Source organism: Moschus berezovskii, chromosome 4 (assembly GCF_049115385.1).
Source record: "Moschus berezovskii isolate FMDL1 chromosome 4, NW_MosBer_1.0, whole genome shotgun sequence".
NCBI lineage: Eukaryota > Metazoa > Chordata > Mammalia > Artiodactyla > Moschidae > Moschus > Moschus berezovskii.
Genome location: NC_142463.1, coordinates 29,506,296 through 29,531,791, shown reverse-complemented (window position 1 = coordinate 29,531,791; position 25,496 = coordinate 29,506,296). Strand labels below are relative to the sequence as shown.

Here is a 25,496-nt window from a genome sequence, read left to right as displayed (position 1 = left end):
CTCAAGAACCGTCCGGGCTGGATCAATGGACAGCCAGCCCTACGTGTGTTACTGTCTCCGAGGAAGTGTTCTGATTCTTTTTAAAATTACCACTCCTAGATCCAAATAGACTTTCTAAGTTGCCCCTTCCAGGAGACAACTCTCTCCTCCCAGTTGTTTGTTCCTTCCCCAGTCACACCAGTCTTGAAACTGTCTTAGGAGAGTGCAGGCATGACCCCTACCCAAGGCTAAGGGGCGTCTTTGAGGCCCCCTCTCCCTGCCTCCCTTCTTCCCATCATCCCCACGTCTTCCTTCCAGGTCGTCTTTGTCCAGGCTTCCTGAGTCTGAGCACACCAGGCTTACCCACAGCCACCAAGGAAGCCTTGCTCACCAACTCCCTCCTCCCACCCGCCCATCTGCCGTCCATCGCCGTGCAGCACTGACCTCTGCTGACCTGGCCAGGTACTACAAGAAGGCTGCAGGCTCTCTTCCTACCCATCCCTGCCTCCCCTTCGGGTCTCCTCTCAAGCGCACCACCTCCAAGACTCAGAGCTGTCACGCTGCAGCTGGTCTGGCTCCAGCTGCTCTCTCACCTCACCCTCTGGGCTCCAGCCACTCTGCCTCCTTATCACCCTTGCAGTCATCTTGTTCTCTCCATCCTCAGGCTGCAGCACAGGCCGTTCCCTCGGCCTCTCACGCTCTCCCTTCTGCCACACCCTTCAGCTAATGAACTCTTCCAAACCTCTCACCTCTAGTATCATGACCTCTGAACTCCAACATGGTCAGGTTCCCTCCATTTCACGCTCTTAATAGTATCATGTACTTCTTGCTTGCCCCAAGTACTGTTGTAATTCTGCATTTATTTGTATGATACTTTGATAATCTGCCCCTCAGCCCTACAGTATCTCAGCCCGACGTACTTATGGATTAGGTATTAGTTAAAATTTGCTGGATAAAAGGATGTATGCATGTGCCTCACCCAGAGCTGAAATCTCTCTCCCTAACCTCCCCCACTGACCCCATTCTACATGAAGGGTCTCCTCTGATCACTCTTCCAGGGACCATCCTGCAGGGGGTTGAAAGTGCTCATGTAAGCCCCTTGAGGTTCCACTTCCAGGCCTCAACCCAAACTCGCCCAACCCTCAGGCCTTTTCTTCCTAATCCTGGCCACTTCCTAAGCCATGCCAACATCTGCCCACATCCTTCTCATGGGGCAGAGCCCAAAATGGACAATGCTTCAGATGAGGGATCCTTTATTCCACAGATTCACTCATTCACCAAATATTTGTCAAGTGCCTGCCAGGAGAGGGGAGGTGAATTGCCCAAGCTGCTTAAGTAGGAGGATGAAGATTCCAATCTACCTCTCATAATGCGTTTCCTCTCCCTGCTGGGGGTCCAGGGACGTGCCTCCCTCTGAGGACACCAGTCAGCCCCAAGGCCCTGCTTGGGAGGGCCCCGCCTCACCTGTAAGGCATCTGCCTTGGCCTTGTCTTTCTCCTGCATGACCTGCACGGTGGGCAGGGAGAACACACTCTTCACGCACGTGTTCACCAGCTCCGACCGTTCCTGCAAACCCAGGACAGGCTGGGAATGACTGGGGAAGAGACAGAAAGTGAGGGCATGGAGTGAGGGGGCACCTGAGGCTGGAGGCTGGAAGGGAAGGGCTGAGATGAGGTGAGGAGGAGGAGGGAGGTGGGGTACAAGTCAGATAGCCCCGGCAGGGCCTGGGCAAGGGGAAGGGAAAAGGCCTGGGACTAGGGAAGGGCCACACACAGCAGAGAGGCCTCTGAAGACACAGGCAGAGCCTGTGGGTAGCGGGAAAGGGGCCGAGGTCACCTCAGCTGGGTCAGGGTCTCCATGGCCTGCTGGCGGACAGAGGTCATGAGAGAATCCAGCGGCTCCTCCTGGATCTGCTTCTGGATGGGGGGACACAGAGGTGTCAGTGAGCGGGGCAAGCCACCACAGACCACCAGCGCCACAGCCTCTCCTCAGGGAATGGGGCCGCAGCAGTTCTTCAGCCTGGGCTGGCTCCACTCCCGGCCTGGCCTCCAGTGGAGGGAGCCAGCTGACTGCTCTAACCCTGTCCAGAGCCCTCAGTTCAAGGCCTTCAAAACGGGCCTGACCCGCTGCACACATGCAGGGCTCAGCAAGAACTGTTTCAGCAGCCCTGTGGTAGGGAAGTCTAAGCCATGGACTGGCCTCCAAACATCATGCATGACCCTTGAAAGTGGTCCAATTGAATTCCTTTAAAAATGTCCTTCCAGTTACTTCTCACTTTTGATCTAGCACCAACACCCAGTAGATGCTCAATTAATGTTAATTAAATGAAAGTATCAGAGGCACGGATATTTTTTCTCTCTTTATAGCTAACTATTGATATAACTCTGGAAATGTCAGTGGCTGTCCCAGCCCAAACACTCCGGTGGATAACTGAGAAGTGACTGCATTTAGCAGAGAAAAAGAAAGTTCCTTCAGAAGTTCTCCCATCAGAAGAACTATGGGGGGAATTAGCACATAAAATAATAATGACTGCTCCCAGGGACCTAAGATTTTACAGTGAAGAAAGCTGATCACCGAAGAATTGATGCTTTTGAACTGTGGTGCTGGAGAAGACTCTTGAGAGTCCCTTGGACTGCAAGGAGATCCAACCAGTCCATTCTAGAGGAGAGCAATCCTGGGTGTTCATTGGAAGGACTGATGCTAAAACTGAAACTCCAATACTTTGGCCACCTCATACGATTAGTTGACTCACTGGAAAAGAGTCTGATGCTGGGAGGGATTGGGGGTAGGAGGAGACGGGGATGACAGAGAATGAGATGGATAGATGGCATCACCAACTCGATGGACATGAGTTTGAGTGAACTCCGGGAGTTGGTGATGGACAGGGAGGCCTGGCATGCTGTGATTCATGGGGTCGCAAAGAGTTGGACACGACTGAGCGACTGAACTGAACTGAACCTTTGGGTTGTGTACTCCATTGACACAGGTTTTTTTAATCACAGTAACTTGTGAAATATTGAGAGTGAGACTTAGAAAGGGGAAGTGATTTGGCCAAGCTCCCTCAAGGTAGGTGGGGGGGGCAGTTCAGGGTGAAGCTGAGACCCAAGCCCAAGTATCTGTGTCTTGACATCCTCTGCCCACCCCACCCCAACCCCGCCTCATCAGTGGATGGACTCAGGACTTCCGCCCCCTCCCCACCCTGATGCCACAGACCCGCAAGTTGCTTGCGCACCATCATCTTCTTCATCAGGGTCTTCTTCTCTTCTTCCTTGTCCAGCACATTCTGGCTCTTCTGGAGGCTGAGGGCACTCCCGACCTCAGGGGCAGTAGAGAGCGAAACCACAGGGTGAGAGCCACATGGAGCCCAGCCCTGGGGCTGCCCTTCCACCCCGTCTTTGCACCTGCCACCTGCAGTCAAGCTGCCTGTTCCTCCCCAGCTGCCAGCCCCCAGCATCAGCTCAAGAGAAGTGAGAAGCCGCAAGGGAACTCGGGGTAGGGGAAGTGGTAAAGATTTGAGAAGATGCTGGTGGCAGCAGGTTGGGGATAATCCCTGTAGGTCAGATTTGGGGGAAGACCAGCTATCAGGTTCAGATTACAAAGCACCTGTCTACTAAGGAAGAAGAGGCAGGAGCTGGTGGGACAGAAAGGGTTCCAACACCTCAAACTGAAATGTCATCGTTAGTGATAGCTCATGAGGGCCTTCTAGCATCTACCCTTTGTAAGGGCACCCACTAGTAGGATTAAGGCATTCTGCTACCGGAGAGGGAATACATTAACCAATGTCCCATTAATCTATTAGTTCTCTTTATCTTAAGGTAGAAGAAGAAAAAAACCATGAAAGAAATAAAATATATAGTAAAGAAAGCAAAACAAGTGTATCTGATGAGCCATATGGTGGTTTAAAGATGCTACAAGTTCTTTCCCATTCCACCTGGCAAGAAGACAGGTTGTATGGCCTGGCCTGGGCGGGCCCCCTGCCTCCAGACTCTGTCTGCCAACTAGGCTCACCCACATTCCGTGTGTTACACTCACTACCACCCTGTCCAGTCTTCTCCCACTGGCCCTCACCAAGTCCTGAAGATTCTGGCTTTCTCTGGCCTCCCAAGGCCTGCTACATGGCCAAGACCTGGGCTGGGCCTGTGTCCTGAAAAGGGTCATTCCAGCTTTTCTTCCCCTTTTAGAGACCTTCACAATTCATTCAGTTGTTTACAAAAACTGTTATCAAGCATTTAGGATGTACCAGGCACTGCTCTAGATTCTAGGAATACTGCTGAGAATAAGACAGACGAAACTCCCTGATTTATGGAGAATGGATTCCAGTGAGAGAGACTGACAAGAAATAAGATAAACTAGAAAAGCCATAGAGCAGAGAAGAATCCGGCAGAGAAAAGAGAAATGCTGAGGGTGGAGTGGGAGGTGGAGGGAGAGGGCGTCCCAGGAAATCGGTGGCGGGGAGGTGGGTTGGCAGGAAGCATACCAGAGCCATTTTGCCGCGATCATCTCTCTGCCCTGGCACCTCCACCAGGCATGAGGCTACTTCATCGAAGGCTCCTGCATGTCGCAGTTCCATTGAGGAAAGAAGAGACAGGACAAAGACACAGTGCAGCAGAATCCCATCTCCCCTTCCCCATGGGGCCCCTCAAGCTTTGCCTCCCCAGCAGCCAGACTGAGCCCCTACCCCTAAAACCCTTCGGGGGCACCCCATGTCCCAGAGCATAAAGCTCGCATCCTTATTAGTGCCTTCAAGGCCCTGCCAGGTCAGTCTCCCCTGCCCACCTCCACAGCTCACTGCCCCCTACTCACCACGCTCCCACCTCGCTGGCCTCCTTCCAGGTCCAGCAGGCCTTGCTGTCAGGCCTTTGCACAAGCTGTTTTCCTCTACCTGGGCCTCTCCACTGTCACACCCCCTCGCCCAGGGAGAGGACAAGGTCTGCGTGCCCGCCACTCCTCAGAGCGGCCTCCCCTGACCTTCAGAGTAGTGGGGGGCCCACTGTGATCCTGTCTTGCATCCTTCAGTTCTCTTCTCTTGGTTGTTATCACACTTTATAGTTAAACTCTCGCTTGTTATAGTATTGGTTGGCCAAAAGTTCATTCAGGTTTTCCCATAACATCTTACGAAAAAACCTGAATGAACCTTTCAGCCAACCTGATAGATAATTGCTATTTTGTTAGCCCCACAGTTCCTCATCTTTCTTCTAGTGGCCAAGCCCCTGTCTTCCCTGTGGGCTATTCATTTCATATAGGTAGGTGAAGCTACAAGGCCCACCCATCACCCCTCTTCAGATAAGGATGGGCTTTACTCTTGAAATCAGTATAATATCAACAATACTTCAATAAACACACAAATGAATAAAGGTGGATCTGGAAACCACGCTTGCTCAGTAAGAGATTCCCATGCCCCCAGACACAGTGATTGGTCCAGGTGTGGACACTTGGCTGAGCAGGGCCCATAGAGTCCTTGACTTAAGGCGGTGAGGGGAAGCCCAAGGAGAGAGACCCTGGAGCTTCAGGGACATCTTGGCCACCAACCTCTGGGGGCTCCTGGAGGATGGAGTCAACAGTGAGAAGCAGAGACATCTCAGTGGCAGTGAATACAGCGAGCACTAAAACCTTGGCTTCCTCTAAGCACCTTTGTCCGCTAAAGGGAACGAGGCTCCTGGGAGAATGAGGTGATTCTAGGACTCGGGCAGAGAGAGTGCAGCTGAGTCTGAGACATTTTGTACCAGAAAACAAGGAAATGAGCCCAAGAAATTGTGAGGATATGTCAAAAAGACGTAAAAGCTTGCTCAGAGTATTCCTTGGTCAAACAGGGGAAAGCTTCAGTATCACAATTAATGATGGTAACAACAGATTATATAGTCTATCGAGTAAACTAGGAAATGATAAGTCCATGCTAATATAAAAACAGAAATAACTAAATTGAAAGTTTGATGAGAAATGGGATATTTACATAGTTTCAAAGGATCTCTCTAGTATTTTTTGCATATTTATGACAAAGGGGTAAATAATGACTTTATAGTGGAAAACCTTGGCAGCAACCATTGAACTCAAGTGATTAAAGTGAACATCACCAGTAATGGAACAAATAAAAATCATATACCACCAGATAGAATGCAGTAAGAAAAACCCAGCATCACATCTATGCTATTCCCACCAAAGATGCATGACATGAATCCGATTATGATAAAACATCAGACAAGCCCAAAATTAGGCAAGTCTTCTAAAACAGCTGGCCTATGATCTTCCAAAGTATCAAGGGCATGACCGTCAAGAAGATCTGATGGCTGAGGGAAACAAAACAGATGAGACAGAAAAGTGCAGTGAATGATTCTGACCTGGATCCCTTTTTAATGAAGGATATTTCCGGGACAATTGGTGACATTTGAATGGAGCCTAAGGATTGGATGGTAGCAGTGTATCAGTGTTAATTTCCTGATTTTGATGGTTAATTTTTATCCTTTTTTATAAGAAACACATACAAATTCAAGATTGATAGGGTATCATTTAGCAACTTATCAATTTCAGAAAACCATTTTATACTGTACTTCCAACTTTTCTGCAAGTTTTTATTATTTCAAATTTTTTAAAGAATGATGGATAAATAGAGGCATTTTCAGTTAAAATGGAAAGAGTTTGCATCAGCAGAGCTCACTAATGCAAAAGGCTGTACTTCAGCCAAAAGGAAATTAATCCCAGATGGAGGTCTGAGATGCAACAAGCAAATGAAAAAAAAAAAAAAAGAGGTTAATATTTGGGTAAATATAAGAACATTAACTACATAAAATAATAATAATGTTCATAGAGTTAAGAAAAAGAAAAGATAAAATTAACATACATTACCAGGAGAGCATATAAATGGGAGAGGAGGCATTAAATGAGGTTAACATGTTTAAATTATCTGGGAGGAAGATAAATGCATTGACTAGTTTGGACATTGTGATTAATTACATATACACATTGTAACTTCTAGAGAATCAGTAACAGACTTTAAACAGTATATAACTTCCACACAAGTAAAGGAGAAAAGAGGAAGGAAAAGCAGCCCAAAAACCAGGAAAGGAGAAAAAAAGAAATATAAAGCAAGCAGAATAAATAATACAATTGCTAATCAACTATAGGCCAATTAAAAATTTAAAAAAATTTTGACTATGCATAATTACATTAAAGATAAATGAGTTATGGGTTGGAAACAGTATTTTCTAATTTACTGTTTTGATCCAGATGCCATTTCGCTTTTTATTGATTGATTTATTTTTGGCTGTGCTGGGTCTTTGCTGCTGCAGGGGCTTTTCCCTAGTTGTGGCGAGCAGGAGCTGCTCTCCAGTTGCCGTGCACGGGCTTCTCATTGCGATGGCTTCTCTTCTTGGTGAGCACAGGCTCTAGGAGCGTGGGCTTCAGTAGCTATAGCGCCGGAGCTCAGCAGTTGCGCTCCCCGGCTCTAGGGCACAGGCCCAATAGTTGTGGTGCACAGGCTTAGTTGCTCTGCAGCATGTGGGATCTTCCCAGACCGGGGATCCAACTCATGTCCCCTGCATTGGCAAGTAGAAACTATACCACTGAGCCATAGGGAAGCCCCAGAAACATATTATATAGAAGACAATGCTACATAAATTGATTTGTAGATTCAATGAAATTCCAGTGAAAATCGAACAGGTTTTTATTTAGTTTTATGGAAATTGACAAGCTGTTTCTAGAATTAAAATGGAAAAGTAAAGCACCTAGAATAGACAATCCTGACAAAGAACAAATAGACAATCCCGACAAAGTGGAGGAGTCTCACTACTAAATATAAAGACTTACTCTAAAACATGGTAATTAAAGGCAATGGTTAAGGATACGCAAATGAAGGAATAGAAAGAGTCCAGAAATAAAGCTACACACACACAGTCACTTGATTTACCTCAAGGTGACACTGCAGTTCAGTGGGGGAAATTATGGTTTTTTCAATAAATGGTCCAAAGCAATTAGATATTCACATGGGGGGAAAATGAGCCTTTTAAGTCCCTCTCTCAAACTGTTTCCCAAAATTAATGCACAGTGCATTATAAATTTAATGTGAAAGACAAAATGGTAAAACTTATGGAGGAAAATGTAATACTGTTTTCATAACCTTTGCATACACATATCAGGATTATATAAAGAACTTCCACAAATCAAGAAGAAAAAATGCAAATTTTTTAAATGAACAAAAGATTTGAACAGGCACTTCATTATAAAGGATATACACGCGCACACACACACACAAAAAAGGATATACAAATTGACAATAATCATATTGAAAGATGCTCAACATCAGTAATCATCAAAAAATGCCATTGAAAACCACATGGGAATGGCATTAGATACCCACCAGAATGGCTAAAATTTTTAAAACTGACTACCAAATATTTGTGAGGATGTTGAGCAATTGGAAGTCTCACATGTGAGAGGGTAAATTAATTCAACCACTTTGAAAATTTTGCAGTATCTATTAAAGCTGGATATGTGCTTTGACCCAGAAATTCCTCTTCTAGATGAAAAAGAGTATCTTTGCACTAACATGTACAAAAGAGTTCAAAGTAACTTTATTCATATTATCCAAAAAGTAGAAAAATTCAATTGTCCATCAGAATGAATCAACAAATTGTGGTAAGTTCATAAGAGAGAATACTACAGAACAATAAGAAGAATCAGCTATGACAATGCAGCTGTGGATGAATCCTCTAGACATAATGTTGGGCTAAAGAAGCCAGAATCAAAACAGTATAAACAACAGTAGTATCCTATTGATAGAAAGTTAAAAAACAGGCAAAACTAGTCCTTGGTGATACAAATCTGAAGAATTGTTCCTCTGTGACTGTTGATAACTGAGGGCAATCTTGACTCCTATTTGCCATTTGGTAATGTCTGGAGACATCTTTTGTTGTCACAACTTGTGTGGGAGGATGTTCCTACTAGTATCTTCTGCAGAGTCTAGGGACGCATCTTAACGATGTGTAGAACAGCCCCCATACACCCACACCCACACCACAGAGATCTAACACAAAATAGAATCCCAGGGACGGGGGAGCCTGATGGGCTGCCGTCTATGGGGTCACACAGAGTCGGACACGACTGAAGTGACTTAGCAGCAGCAGCAGCAGCAGCAATAGTGCCAGAACTGAAAAACCCTATGCAAAGAGCCAACTCATTGGAAAAGACTTTGATGCTGGGAAAGATTGAAGGCAAAAGGAGAAGGGGATGGCAGAGAATGAGACGGTTAGACAGCATCACTGACTCAATGGACGTGAATCTGAGCAAACTCCAGGAGATAGTGAAGGACAGGGAAGCCTGGCATGTTGCAGCCCTTGACTTAGCAACTGAACAATGAACAACCCCAGAAGAAGGAGAATTGATTGGAAAGGATCACAAGGGAAGGTTCTGGGATGCCGATAAAGATCTGGGTCTTGATCTGGGTGGGAGTTACCAGTATGTATATGTATGTAAATATTCATCAAGCTGCACACTTAAGATGAGTAGTGCACTTTACATATTTTACTGATACAGGTTATATATCTTGGAAAACTTTTTAAAAGACAAATACAGTTTGAAAATACATTGTTTTTGAAAATACAAATGGATAAAATGATCCTACTAAAAAACAAAGATTGATCCTAAATAGCCAAAACAATCTTGAAAAAGAACAAAGTTGGTAGACTCCTATTTCCTCCTTTCAAACTTACTACAAAGCTGTAAAAACCAGAACAGCGTGTTACTGGCATAAGGACAGACATAAAGATCAATGGAATAAAACAGAAATAAATCCTCATACATATGGTCAGTTGATTTTTGACAAAGTTACCAAGACCTTTCAGTGAAAAAATGCTCTTTTCAATAAGTTGTGCTAGAAAAACTAGATATCCACATACAAAAGAATGGTGTTGGACCCCTTCCTCACACTGTACACAAAAATCAACTCAAAGATTAAACTTAAAAGCTAAAACTATAAAACTCTTAGAAGAGAACATAGGGAGAAATCTTCATGACATTGGATATGGCAGTAATTTCTCTTATTTTTCAGACTACAGAATTATTCCATTTTATTCAGCTCAAAACATAAAATTCTTTTCTTTTTTACATGTTGTTTGTTTTTAGTACTAGGGAAGAAATCGTTTTTTTAAAAGAACTTTTTATTTTGTATTGGAGTATAACCAAAGGCAAAAATTTCTTAAACATAACGCCAAGGTAACAGATAATAAGAGTAGACAAATAGATTCTCATCAAATCAAACACTTGTGCATCAAAGCACAATGTCAAGAGAATGAAAAGACAACTCACAGAGTGGCTGCCAATGTTTACCAACTGTATATCTGATAAGGAATTAATATTCAGAACACATAAAGAATCCTAAACTCAACAACAAACGACTAAATTCAGGGACTTCCCTGGTGGTCCAGTGTCATGACTCCATGCTTCAAATGCAGGGGGCATGAGTTTGATCCCTGGTCAGGGAACTAAGACTCCACACGCTGTGTAGCATGGCCCCAAAATTAAAAATAAAATAACCAAATTTGAAAATAAGCCAAAGACTTTATACAAATGTCCAATAAGCATATTAAAAGAATGTTCAACATCATTCATTAGTCATTCAGTTCAGTTCAGTTCAGTCGCTCAGTCGTGTCCGACTCTTTGCGACCCCATGAATCACTGCAAATCAAAATCACAATTGAAATATTACTTCACACTCTTTAGGATGGCTATTATAAAAATGTTTTCTAAAAAAAAGCAAAAATAAAAAGTGCTGGCAAGGAGAGATTAGTAGTGCAGCAATAGGAACCCTTGTACATTGGAAATTCTGTACATTGTTGGAGGGAGTGCAAAATGGTACAGCTGCTATGGGAAATAATTTGGCATTTCCTCAGAAAGCTAAACAAGAATTACCATACAATTCAGCAGTTTCACTCCTAGGCATATATCTAAAGGAATTGAAAGCAAGAATTCAGAGACTTGTGAGCTGATGTGTATAGCAGCATTATTCATCATAGCCAAATATTCGTCCACAGACAAATAAAATGTGGTACATTCATTGGCATACTATCCAACCAGAAAAAGGAAGAAGTACTGATTCATGTTACAACATAGATGAACGTTACACTATGTACACCATATACAAAAGAACAAATGTATGATTCCATTTCATGAGTTACCTAGAGTAGGCAAATTTGTAGAGACAGAAAGCACGTTAGAGTTCATGTGGGACTGGGAAGAGAGGAATAGGGAGTTAGTACTTTATGGTGAGACCTTCTATTTGGGATGACAGACAGTGGTAATTTTACACAATATTGCGAGGTGACTAATGCCACTGAATTAAACACAGAAAAATGTTTAAAATGGCAGATTTATGTTGTATATATTTTACTACAATTTTTAAAAGATTTATCATGTTAATTATGTACTTTAAATGGGTAAATTGTATAGTATGTGAATTAGATCACAATAATAACTGGACTCCACAAGTAAAGGAATGAAGTTGAACCCCAATTTCACTCCATTTCACTTGAACAGATGGATATATTAATAACATTCCAACAAAAATGCCAGAGAGATTTTTTGAGGCCCTAGACAAACGTATTTTAAAATGTGTACAGAAGCTCATTGCAGCCATGAAATTAAAAGACGCTTACTCCTTGGAAGGAAGGTTATGACCAGCCTAGATAGCATATTAAAAAGCAGAGACATCACTTTGCCAACAAAGGTCCGTCTAGTCAAGGCTATGGTTTTTCCCATGGTCATAGATGGATGTGAGAGTTGGACTGTGAAGAAAGCTGATTGCCGAAGAATTGATGCTTTTGAACCGTGGTGCTGGAGAAGACTCTTGAGAGTCCCTTGGACTGCAAGGAGATCCAACCAGTCCATTCTAAAGGAAATCAATCCTGGGTGTTCATTGGAAGGACTGATGCTAAAGCTGAAACTCCAATACTTTGGCCACCTCATGTGACGAGTTGACTCACTGGAAAAGAGTCTGATGCTGGGAGGGATTGGGGGTAGGAGGAGACGGGGACGACAGAGAATGAGACGGCTGGATGGCATCACCGACTCGATGGACATGAGTTTGAGTGAACTCCGGGAGTTGGTGATGGACAGGGAGGCCTGGCGTGCTGTGGTTCATGGGGTCGCAAAGAGTCGGACACGACTGAGCGACTGAACTGAACTGAACAGAAGAATGAGGGTGTTTGAATAGCCTCCAGGGCATGGTGTGGAGTCTGTTGTCCTTGGAATAATTTTAAGAACTTTAAAGAGGGATTCTTTCAGATATTATTGCATATCTGTTTTGAGTGAACTTCGGGAGTTGGTGATGGATAGGGAGGCCTGGCACACTGTGATTCATGGGGCCGCGGAGAGTCGGACACGACTGAGCGACTGAACTGAACTGAACTGAAAGCCATAGTAATTTTTTTTTAATTGCAATGTGGTATTGGTAAATGAGCAAATAAAAATATTTGGAGATATAAATAACTGGGAAAAGATCTTTACAACATCAAAAACTGATGGGGGATTCATTTACAGAACTCTTGCACATCAGAAGTGAGTCAGGGGTTCCAGACAGGACCCCAAGGCTTCACTTAGGTGGGAACCTCAAAAACTCAAGTCTGCCTGTTCCACTGGTCAAACTCTGACCTGAGAAACCAGACCTGAAATTCATCAAGAAAGAAAAGAAGGTATAGTTAGATGACTTGTTATTTGTACAGAATGAAAGTATCATATATGGAATATTACATTACAGTTAAGAAAACTGAAGCTCAGCGAGATTAAGTAACTCCTCCCAAGTCACACAGCAAGCAGGGGCTGAGCGCTAGATCTCTCGTGTATAATTAATGTATTGCATGTTTTCCTTTCCCCTCTCCTCCTCCCTCCCTGCCCTACAAATCTGAATAGAGTTCTTCCGGGTCAGTGTCCTCTCTGGGGCTGGCACTCTGGCCTTACTCACCCTGAGGGATGCTCTGGAAGGCTGTGGAGTCCTTATCTGTGGTGTCACCGGTGGAGAGCCCCGGTGGGAACTGGCCCACCTCCACACTAGTCATCTCATTCCAGCTCCCCAGATTCCCCTCCAGAGGCATGGTGTGGATACTGTTGTCCTCGGAACACTCCTGCTGGCTGCTCAGTGTCAGGGTGGAGGTGTCGCTGAAGATGAGGCTGGAACCCAGGCTCAGAGTCTCCTTGGAGCCCAGAATCAGGGTCATGCACGAGGGTGGCGAAACAGTGGAGTTGGGTCCATGGGTGCTGGAGTGCAGGCTGACGACATCGTTGGAACCAGGAACCAGGGTCAAGCATGAAGCCTGAGTGACGGTCATGTTCAAATCAGACTTGGGGTTGCCATTTGAAGCCACGCTGATGGTTCCCTTGGAACTTGTGTTCCAGACTGCACCAAAGGCTCTTTTTGAAACAGATCCAGAGATGTTATGTGAAACCAAAGTGATGGTCTCATTCGTATCTGGCAAAAGGGACTCAGGAGAACCTGAAGCTGTGTTCAGGTCCAGCTTGGATATGTTCCCTGAGCCCATGGCGAGCAGCTGATTGGAGTCAGGATCCAGAGAAGAGGCTGGAATAAGGAGAGCTTTTGAGCCAGGCCTGGAGATGCTGTGGCCCAGAACAAGGGAGTCTTTGGAATAAGGCCTTATATATGGGTTTGTCTCAGGCCTGGAAGGACTGGAGTTGCTCTGACCTGAATCAAAACGATTGCTTGAGAGGGAATTGACAGCCTCCTCTGCATTTGGCCCACTGTGGCTCCCCGAGCTTATACCCTGGGCCTCCACAGAGCGGGGGCTCAGAATGAGGTTTGAGGCTAGACTTACGGTCCCCTGTGAGTTAGGCCTTGAGAGGTGACTGGAATCCAAAGCCAGGGCTTCACCAGAGTGGGCAGCAGTGATCTGGAGGGAACCTGGAGTTGTGGACCTGCTGTCATCAGGTCTGGGGGTGTTATCAGACTCCAGGCCAGGGGCTTCCTCTGAGACCGGAATCAGAGTTGGATTAAGGTCTGGAACAAGAGCCATGCCAGGACTCAGGGATGGATTCAAGAGAGCAACAAAGTCCGTGTCCAGGCTGGGCCCAGAGATGATGCCAGAGCCTAAACCAGGTGCCTCAGTGGAGTTGAGATTTGGTGTCATGTTTGCGTCTTCACAGAGGACCAGACTAGCCCCTGGACCCAAGGCCATGCCCAGTCTGGAGGTCTGTCAGTGCCACTGCCCCCTTCTGTCCAGTAGCTGACTGTCGAGCTCCCTGCAGTGCTCCTGAGAGAGAGAAAAGGCAAGTTCAGCCTCACCTATTGAAACCTTTCCATGGCTCCCCATGGATGACCTCCATGACCACGCCCAGCCCCCCTGTCCAGCTCTGTCCTACATGGCTCTCCCCCAACTCTCTCAGCTCCAGCCCCATCCCCTGTGTTCCCTTTTTTTTCACCACACCCCGCTCCCTTTCAGCTCACAGTCCTTAAATGTAGTTTTCTTGGTCTGGAACCTCCCCCTACTTTCCTCACTGATCCTACTCCTCCAAGCAAATGATTCATGGCACTTTATTCCAATGACTTGTTTAGTGGTCCAGCCCCTGCTAGAGATGAGTGGGGACATTGGTGAGAACTATGCACATCTTAGTCCCTGGGGCATCCCCAGCACCTAACATAATACTAGGTCACAGTAGGAAGTCCGTGAACACTAGACGAAGGAGGAACCTCTCCCACCTTAAGGTAGAAAGGAAGAAGGGGACGTCTCCTTATTTACTTCTTCCAGCCAACCCCTAAGTGGCTGGAACTACTCTGTGAATGGCTGTGGCACTGAGGCCCAAAGGAGCCTTGGCAGAGCTGCCCACTGCCCTTAACAGTTTGCTCTGGGTGAGGCAAACTAAATGGAGGAGAACCTGAGGATATCATCCAAAGCAGAGCTTGTCTCAGCCCAGCAATCTCACTGCTGGGTGAGCTCCCCAATCCCCCCACCCCAGAAAGACTAGACAAAGGAGGAAACTCCCCACCTTACCCTACCCCACCCCCACACCTGGGCCACCCTCCCTGTGGGAATCGGAGGGACAGCTCACCTGCATGCATGGTGTTCTTAAGCAGGAGTGGGCCCCTGTGAGGAGATGCAAAAGAAGATCAAGTCAGACAAGAGTGGCTTTTTTGGTTCTTACTGAGCAAAGTCTAAAGGCCAGGGACACACTTCTGCTAACAAAATCCCCCTGCGTGCACACACACACACACACACACACACACACACACAGAGTCCCGGAAGTTATGAAGTTACTCCATACAAGTATAAAGTTACATACAAGTTCCTCCATTGTATGCTTAAGGAATGGGAGGTCAAGGGGAGGAAGGTCACCCCACGGGCCTCAGGGAAGCCAAGACCACCTCTTTATGCCACCTGACTGCCTACCCTCCATGGCTTCCCAGTGTCTTCAGGACAGCATCCCAAATCCATAATGGGAACTAAAAGGACGTTCTGTGTCTGGCCCCAAGTCCTTTTTCACCCTTCTTGCCCCTTCATACTCCCTCTACCTCTGCACCCCCTCATTCCAACATCCCTCAACTTCTTTGTTTCTACAAAGAGTCACACTCCCAGGTTAAGTCTGGCCCTCCACAGGTTGAGCATCCTTCTTCAGTCATTTTCCCTAGCTAACACCTACAGCTTCACCCCCTCAGATTTCAGCTTATACGCTTCAAGCCTTCCAGGTCCCCCAGACAGGTGAGGTCCACCTGTAAGTTCCGAGGGCATTTTGTCCACTTCCCCTTTCTTGGCACACAATATCTGGTTTCCTCGCTAAACCGTAAGATCCACAAGATTCTAGCACCCCCGCCCGTCCTAGAGCGCATGCTCCACAGCAAGAGAAGCCACCACAATGAGAAGCTCACACTGCAGTTAGAACATAGTCCCTGTTTGCCACAGCTAGAGAAAGCCCTCGGGCAGCCACAAAGACCCAGTGCAGCCAAACATCACAATAAATAAATAAAATAAGAGTCTAGCACAGCACCTGGCACAGAGTAAATGTTCGATAAATGAGCTCGTCCTCTCACCCTTTTCTCCATCCATCCGTTCATCCATCCCTCACTAGCTCATTTCATCACGTATCCATTTATGCACTAACTCATTCACTAAATCATTTACTCGTCCCATACATTTTGCTGTGCACCTATGGCTTGGCTTTGAAAAAAATATAGATTCATAGTCACGTTGTCCTGGGTTCAAATCCCAGCTCATCCTCCTAATAGCGTTAGTAAACTTGAGCAAGAGACACCCCCCCGCCATCCTCCTCGTCTCTAACATGGGGAACATACAGCCTGCCGCCCAGGCTGGTTAAAGTCTCAGCGTCTGGCGGGCAGCCACTTGGCCCGCTGAATCTCTTCTCTGAATTACCTACTCGTTCTGTTGCTCTCTGTGAGGCATCGTGAACAGAGAAAGGTGCTCAGAGCCCAGTGGGACCTTCCTTCTCCCCCAGGCCAGCAGTTCACGCAGAGCTTGGCAACTTGCCTCAGAGGAAGGAAGCTTCACCTACCATCAGCACCAGAGGTGATTTTACCCTGAAGCTAATGAAATTTAAAATTTCAAGGCTCCTTGCTCATATAATTCTTTTCCAAAGGGCCTGTACATAATTTTGTATTCATAATTTTGTCTTTCTTCTACCTAAACAGGAGCCTCAAAATTATAAAAAGCCTCAGAGCGCCAAAATACCCTGGATCATCCCTCCTGTATTCTGCTCTCTGTACACACACATACACACATACAAACACACATCATATTTATCAAAAGGAGGCATTTTCAAACTGGAAAAAATTTGAGTCAGGTACAGCATATGATGCAGTCAGTAGGATTTTGGAAGGCCTACCTAGTTTAACCTGTGAAAGAACATAATCTCTACTCCTCTGACACAACAAATGCATAATACTGGGTCACTGAGCAAAAAGTAGTGAGTCTCAAGCCAGGCTGACCCTCCTTTATCCAGGAGAAAAGAGCAGATCTCCCTCACTTTCTCCTATTTCCTCAATCCTCCTCCTCCACCCTGCAATACACAGGTGAGTCTTCAGAGCTTAAGTGGGTAGCCCACATCTTACCCTCCACCAAAGGGATATTGTGCGTTAGGAAGACTGGTGGTTGTTGAGGTGGGACCCAGGGGAACTAAAGGAGGTTGCTATACAGCTGCTTATTGGTCTTTGCCCCTGGGTCCTGGAGCCCCCGTTGAGGAGAACAGAGGGTGGCAATAAACCATCTAGCCCCATCAGAGACTGAGAATCATTGACTGATTCCCATCCTTTCTCCTTCACCTTTATGAAACCTTCCAGGCCCTTGATAAGGGTTTCTGGGGCTCTCAGGAAGAGGAACCATCAGTGGATCTTCCAGTTCCTCATTGAGAACATATTTATCAGATGTATGGGCCTGGAATGTGTCAGGCACTTGTATGAGTATGTATACACTCATGCACACATGCACGCACACACATCTGACATTGTTGTACTCGGTTCTAGAAAATCCAAGCAGACTTTGCCATCATTCCTCCAAATCAGATCCTCTTATTCTCTTACATTGCAAGGCACTGGAACCATAATCCAAGCCAAACACAATATCATCCTTGACTATACTCTTCTTGACTTGCTGAATCCAAATTTCGCCAAGTTCTGCTAATTCTGGCTCCAGAAAATTTTCCATCCTCATATCTCCATCACCACTGCTAAATCCTAGTACGGCTTCCACTGCTTTGGGACTCTGTCTCGGAATTGCCCTCTCAACAAGGGTCCCTGTGCATAGGGGTCACTCCCAACAAACCATTTTCCAAATAGAGCACAAAGTTCCTCCTTTAAAATTGCATTCAACAGTATGGTACTGGCAAAAAGATAGAAACATAGGCTAATGGAATAGAACTTAGAGTCAGGAAATAAATCCATGGCATCTATGGTCAACTGATCTTTGACAAGAATGCCAAATCTGTTCAATGGGGAAAAATTATTCTCTTCAACAAATGGTGGTGGGATGACTGGAAATCAACACCTAAAAGAATAGAGTTGGCCTCTTTCACACTAAATATAAAACTTTAATCACAATGGACAAAAGACCTAAATATAAGAGCTAAAATTATAAAACTCTTGGAAGAAAATATATGGATAAATACTCATGACCTTGGATTTGGCAATGTTTTCTTAGATATCACACCAAAATCACAAGAAACAAGAAAAAATAGATAAATTGAACATTGCTGCTGCTGTGTCACTTCAGTCGTGTCCGACTCTGTGTGACCCCATAGACGGAAGCCCTCCAGGCTCCCCCGTCCCTGGGATTCTCCAGGCAAGAACACTGGAGTGGGTTGCCATTTCCTTCTCCAATGTGTGAAAGTGGAAAGTAAAAAGTGAAAGTAAAGTCGCTCAGTCGTGTCCGACCCTTAGCGACCCCACGGACTGCAGCCTACCAGGCTCCTCCATCCATGGGATTTTCTAGGCAATAGTACTGGAGTGGCTTGCCATTGCCTTCTCCGAAATTGAACATTAGCAAAATTAAAAACTTGTGTATCAAAAGGCACTATTAGAAAGTGAAAAGACAACTTACAGAATGGGATAAAATATTTATAAGTCATATACCTGATTAGATCTAGTATCCAGAATAAATAAAGAACTCTTACAAGTTACAACAAAAAGATAAACAACCCAATTTTAAAATGGGCAAACAACTTGAATAGAACACTTTAGTCTTTAGGGAAATGTAAATCAAAACAACACTAAGATAACACTTCACACCCACGATGGTGGTTATAATTTTAAGAAATGGAAAATAGCAAGTGTTGGCAAGGATATAGAAAAATTGAAACCATCAAACATTGCTGGTGGGAATGAAAATTATGCGGCCTCTATAAAAACCAACCTGGCTGTTCCTTAGGAAGTTAAACTAAAATGGCCATATAATGCAGCAATTTCACTCTTTTAGGTGTATACCACAAATAACTGAAAGCTGATGTTCCAACCAAAACTTGGACACAAAAGTTCACAGCTGCAGTATTCACAAGAGCTAAGTGTAGAAACAACCAACATGTCCATTGACTGGTAAATGGATTTTAAAAATGTGGTATAGCCACACAATGAAATATTATTTAGCCATAAAAAGAACTGAGTACTGATACATGCAAAATATGGTAAACTTTGAAAGTATTATGCTAAGTGAAAGAAACTAGATGCAAAAAATCACATATTATATGATTCAATTTATATGGACTATCTAGATAATCAAATCTAGAGAGATTAATAGCAGATTAAAGCAGACAGACTGTCATGGCCAGGAGAAATGGGAGAATGGGAAGTGAATTCTTAATTAGTATGGGGGTTCCTTTTGGAGCAACAAAAATATTCTGGAGCTACATAATGGTGATAATTGTGCAACATTATAAAGGTACCAGTTGTCACTGATAGTAAATTCTATGCTATGTGTTTTGTACAACAGCTTTTTTTTTAATGCATGTAACAGACAAGAGAGAGTCCCTTGGACTTCAAGGAGATCAAACCAGTCAATCCTAAAGGAAATCGGTCCCAAATATTCATTGGAAGGACTGATGCTGAAGCTGAAGGTCCAATACTTTGGCCAGCTGATACAAAGAATAGGCTCATTGGAAAGGACCCTAATGCTGGAAAAGATTGAAGGCAGGAGGAGAAGGGAACAACAGAGGATGAGATGGTTGGATGGCATCACTGACTCAACGGACTTGAGTTTGAGCAAGCTCAGAGATTTGGTGATGGACAGGGAGGCCTGGCGTGCTGCAGTCCATGGGGTCACAAAGAGTCGGACACGACTGAGCAACTGAACTGAAGTGAACTGAACAGACAAGAGGGCATAGACTCACTTTTCCATGCTCTTCCTTTGTAAATACAACTAAATACCCTGGAAACAGTTCAACACGCAACCAAAAACAAATCCAAAAAAGGACTCAAATCTAGAAAGAAGGCAGTGGACTAGCTAAAAATCTCAGGGCTGGACGGATGACAGGGTGGTGAGTTCTCCAGGGTTTTCTTTTTATCTCCCACATATTCCAGACTGGGTACCAGAGAGGCCTGTAACACAGATCTGCCAAGAGCATAAACACACTTGCAAGAAAAGAAAACCCTGTTTTCTCTGGCCAAAGGACTAGAAAGAGAAGCCCATCGAAGAAAGAGCCCCGGAGGGAGCCCCAGTCCCTACTCCATACCCAGGGCAGCAGCAGTTTAATCCATCTGCATTGGCAGTGACAGTAGAGCCTTGTATCATGGGCCCTCCACTGAATGGCAGAAAAGTTACTAGGGCCCACAGCTCCTGAACCCCACAGTGACACAGTTGGCCCAGAGAAGTACCTCATTCCCCTGCAGATAGCAGCAGTACAAATAAACAGGAGCTCCAATAGCTGAAGAACAAAGCAGGCTAGTGCTCTGGAAGCTATCATTGAAACCATGGCCCAGCAAAGTAGGCCAGAACCTACACTCTAAACCTTAACCTGCTAAAATAAAAGTTTTAAATAGGCTCAAGAATCTCTTAACATAATATCCAAAATGTCAAGGATACAATAAAAAAATTGCTTGTCATACCAAAGGCTAGGAATATAGCATCCTGAGAAAAGATAACAGACACCAATGTTGGGAGGAAACAGATGTCAGAATTTGTGAAAATGACTTTAAAGCAGTCATAAAAATACTTCAATAAACAAGTACAAATCCTTTTGAAACTAATGATAAAATAGAAAATCCCAACAAAGAAATCAAGATTATTTAAAAAATACAGTAACCAAAATTAAAAGAAATCATTTTTAAAATTCAATAACTGAAAAAAATTTTAGCTTGCTAGATGATCTCAATAGTAAAGTGAAGATAACAAGATAGAATCAATGAAGTTGAAGACAGACTAATAAAATTAACTTAATCTGAACAGCAGAGACAAAATAGACTGAAAAAAACTGGACAGATTCTCAGGTATCTATGGAACAAAACAAAATATCTAATATTCATATCATCAGAGTTCTGGAACAAGAAGAGAAAAAGTGTTGAAAAATTTCAAAGTAGAAATGGCTGAAAACTTCCCAACTTAAGGAAAGATATAAACACACAGATTCAGGAAGCTAAGAAAATCCAAAATGGGACAAACCCAAAGAAACCCATGCCAAAATACATCATGATTAAACTTCTGAAAACTAAAAGCAATGAAAAAATTATCTTAAACATGATCAGAGAGAATTACCTATAGAAGAACACTAATCTGAATGAAAGTAGATTTCTCATCTGAAGCCATGAAGACCAGAAAGAAGTGGTACCCATTTTTTAAGGGCTGAAAGAAAAGAAGTCAACCACAACTTTTATAACTGGCAAAATCATTCTTCAAGGATGAGGGGGAATAAAGCTACTCTTAGACAGTACTTCCCTGTTCAATGGTTAAGACTCCCTGCTTCCACTGCAGGCAGCAAGGGTTTGATCGCTGGTAGGGGAACTAAGATCCCACATATGCTACACAGTGTGGCCAAAAAAATGATAAAGGAAAAGTGTGTGTAAATTCAACCATGCCATTCTCCTCTTAGAACCCCTCTGTGACTTTTCATGGCTTTTTAGACTGTGGGGGTGTAGGTTATATTTTCTAAAAGACACATTCCCAGGGCTTCCCTGGTGATCAGTGGTTAAGAATCCATCTTGCAATGCAGGGGACACTGGTTTGATTCCTGGTCTGGGAAGATCCCACATGCCTTGAGGCAACAAAGCCTTCAAGCCACAACCAGGGAGCCCACAGAGCCCTACAGGCCCTGCTCTGCAACGAGAAGCCACGGCAATGAGAAGCTCAAGCACTGCAACTAGAGAGTAGCCCTGGCTCGCCACAACTAAAGAAAGCCCACTGAGAGCAAAGAAGACCCAGCACAGACAAAAATAAAAGCTAACTGATTTAAAAAAAAATTCTCAGGCTTCACCCTTAGAAATTCCACTTTGCATCTCCGAGTGGACCCAGGAATAAGCATTTACCAAGCCCCTCCACTCCTCCCCAAAGTGATAATCACATAGCTGATGGAAAGGCCACAAGTGGAAACACTCGGATCTTCAATCTGATGCCTGTGTTTCATTTGCCAAGAGCCTCAGCCCACAGGACTTACCCTCCATCTCTTCAGCTACATCCATCCCTTCCCAAACCACTTGCTTGAGCCCCTTTCAAACTTTTTCTGATGCTCCAATGGGGCCTTTGCAAATACCCTTTCCTCTTCCTGAGGATTTCCCCCAGACTGCCCACCACTTCATCATTCCCCTGGCTAACATCTAGTCACATTCCAGATGCCAGTTTAGGTGTCCTTTCCTCTAAAAACATTCCTGCTGCTGCTGCTAAGTGGCTTCAGTCGTGTCCGACTCTGTGCGAACCCACAGACGGCAGCCCACCAGGCTCCCCCGTCCCTGGGAATCTCCAGGCAAGAACACTGGAGTGGGGTGCCATTGCCTTCTCCGAGGAACGAACATTCCTAGGACCCTCAAATGTGGCTGAGGTGCCCTCCTTATGTGATCACCTGTATCAGAGAATTGCCCTGTTTACCTGTGTGTCTCCAGTTTAGAAAATGAGCTTCGTGGATATCTATTACCCCTGTTTTCCCAAGACATGCGCAGTGCCCAGTACCCAGAGAAGATTCAGAAAACACTAACAGAATAAGGGAATGAATGAGTGAATGACAACTCTTCAAGACAGGTGCCGTCATCCTCATTTACCGGCGCGTCAATTCAGACTGCTCAGGGGACATAAGTAGATTCTCACAAAACCTCCAGCAAGTGGCAGAGGAAGGATTCAAACCCAGGTATCCTTAGCTCACAAGTTTCCCTACAGGATCCCAGAGATTTCCGAGGTACGAGTCACTCAGTGAGACCACATCTTCCCACTTCTCATTCCTTATTCCCTCTGCCATTCTTAGGCCTCTGTTATGTGTTAAGTCACTTCAACTGTGTCTGACTCTTTGCGAACGCATAGATTGTAACCCATCAGGCTCCTATGTCCATGGGATTCTCTAGGCAAGAATACTGGGGTGGGTTGCCATACCCGCCCCCCTTCAGGGAATCTTCCTGGCCCAGGGATTGAACCTGTGTTTCATGTCTCCTACATTGGCAAACAGATTCTTTATCACTAGCGCCACCTGGGAAACCCTCTTAGGTCTCTATCCTACAGGAAAAGTCCAGTAAAAACAACACATCTCTCCTAATGCCCAGCTATAATGCACAAATCCAGGGCTTTGGAGTCAGCTGAACTTGAATTCAAAACCTGCTCTCTCTCTCACCAGAGGTGTGAGCCAGGGAAGGAAGCTTCCCCACACTGCATGTCTATCTTAATACTCAATCCATGAGATAAGCATAGAGAATAAACTGTGATAATGCACATAGGAATTTTCATAGCATCTGGCCCCCAGCAGTTCCCCCAGTAAATGTCCATCCTCACTGTCCTTTCCTCCCTATGGGTGACGGTTGGGTGGGGGCCTTGAGAAAAAGACCAAGTCTGGCTTTCAGTTCTCTGCACCCTCTCCCCCTAGTCCATGGTATTCCCTCCCTGGATCTCACTCTCCCTCTCCTCCCCCAGACTCCCACCCACCACACTCTCAGAAGTTGATAGCCTAAATGCTTTGTCCGTGAGCTTTAAGCAACTGTTGTAAAGTTCAATGTGTTACCTCCACCTGGGGCATCCACATGGTAACAGAAAATTCAGCCTTAAGTCAAAGGTACGAAGTTCTAAGAGTGGAATTACAGCCAGAGGAAGACTTTTACCCGGGGGGGTGGGGTCAAGGTGGTAACTGCCTTGTGGAGGCTGTGGCAGCTGCCCCCACCCCTGGGACTTTCCCAAAGCCACCCCTCTGCTTACCTAGGCTCTCCCTGCCAGCTCTGGTATTGCAGTCTTTGTGAGGTCACCATGACTCAGGGTTCCAGCCAATGAGGCCCCTTCTATGCCTACACAGTCAGAAGAAGCAGGGAGATGTCCTTCTAAGAAGGAGGCATCTTCAGCCCCTCCACCACTGCCCGGAAATGACCTAGCTCAGACTAGCTCAGACAAAGTCTGACTTCCTCACCTGGCATTCAAGTCTTCTTAAAATCCCCTCACCCTGCAACTCTATTGTTGTTGCTGTTAAGTCGCTAAGTCAAGTCCAACTCTTTGCGACCCCATGGACTGCAGTACGCCAGGCTTCCCTGTCCTTCACTATCTCCCAGAGTTTGCTCAAACTCATGTCCATTGAGCTGATGAAGCCATCCAACCACGTCATCCTCTGTCGTCCCCTTCTCCTCCTGCCTTCAGTCTTTCCCAGCATCAAGGTCTTTTCCTTGATGAGTTGGCTCTTCACATCAGGTGGCCGAAGTATTGGAGCTTCAGCTTCAGCGTCACTCCTTCCAATGAATAATCAAGGTTGATTTCCTTTAGGGCTCACTGGTTTGATCTCCTTGCTGTCCAAGAGACTAAGAGTCTTCTCCAGCACCACAATTCACAAGCATCCATTCTTCAATGCTCAACCTTCTTTATGGTCCATCTCTCACATCCATACAGGACTACTGGAAAAACCATAGCTTTGACTATACAGATCTTTGTTGGCAAGTTGATGTCTCCGCTTTTTAATATGCTGTCTAGGTTTGTCATAGCTTTTCTTCCAAGGAGCAAACATCTTAATTTCAAGGCTGCAGTCACCGTCCACAGTGATTTTGGAGCCCAAGAAAACAAAGTTTGTCACCCAACTCCACCCCATTCATCCTGGCTGAGGGCCTCAATGTCAGGAGCCCAGACTCTGGCCCATCTTCTCAGTAATGTCCTGCAGCACAGACTCTCTCCTCTGCCAGCCACCTCCATCCTGCAGCCAGGTCATGTCCATGCTCCTGGTCTGGTCTCTTCACAGTCTGCTTTTGCTTGCAGACCTTCTTTCTGCTTCCTTTTCAACTTTTAAAATATGCACTAAAGCATCATATACATGTCAGATTCCCTGGTGGTTCAAACGATAAAGAACCTTCCTGCAATGCGGGAGACCCTGGTTCAATTCCTGGGTTGGGAAGATCCCCTGGAAAAAGAAATGGCTACCCACTCCAGTATTCTTGCCTGGAGAATGCCACAGACAGAGCCAGGTGGGCCCCAGTACATGGGGTCGCAAAGAGTAGGACACAACTGAATGGCTAACACAAAGCATGATATACAGGCAGAAAATTGCATATACCAAGTCAATTTTGGATGACTCTTCACCAAGAGAGCACACCCGTGTAGCGGGCACCCAGATCTAGAAACAGAAACTACCAGGATCCCAGAAATCCTCCAGTTAGTATCTCCTGCACCAAGGGTAATTGCTAGCCTGATTTCTTAGAGATCTTTTTGGCTGGCCTGCTTCTATATCTTATACAAATGGGATTATACAGTACAAACTCTTTTGCTTCTGGCTTATTTGATTCAATATTAAGTTTGTGAGCTTTTACATATTTTTGCATGTGATGGCTGTCCCTTCTTCTAAATGTTGGCTCTCTTCCAGTCTCTTCCTCCTTTTAATCTCTTTCCAGAGCCTCCAGGTAGTTAGTTGTTCTTCATATTTTGTCCAAAGTTCAT

The 25,496-nt window shown here is 45.1% G+C and overlaps 1 protein-coding gene across 4 annotated transcripts in view; it reads right to left on the bottom strand.

The window, feature by feature from the left end:
- Positions 1-14,150, bottom strand: part of MROH7 (maestro heat like repeat family member 7) — a 40,716-nt gene extending 26,566 nt beyond the window's left edge. For 2 of the 4 annotated variants that reach the window (XM_088835322.1, XM_088835324.1), the window contains exons 1-5: positions 12,926-14,150; positions 4,457-4,530; positions 3,212-3,295; positions 1,816-1,895; positions 1,444-1,573 (exon numbers count right to left, since the gene is read on the bottom strand). In XM_088835322.1, coding sequence (XP_088691448.1) covers positions 1,444-1,573; positions 1,816-1,895; positions 3,212-3,295; positions 4,457-4,530; positions 12,926-14,150 — 1,593 coding nt within the window. Of the gene's footprint in view, positions 1-1,443; positions 1,574-1,815; positions 1,896-3,211; positions 3,296-4,378; positions 4,549-12,925 lie in introns of all 4 variants that reach the window. The other 2 variants (XM_088835323.1, XM_088835321.1) reach the window with 2 other exon arrangements.
- Between the last annotated feature and the right edge of the window lie 11,346 nt (positions 14,151-25,496).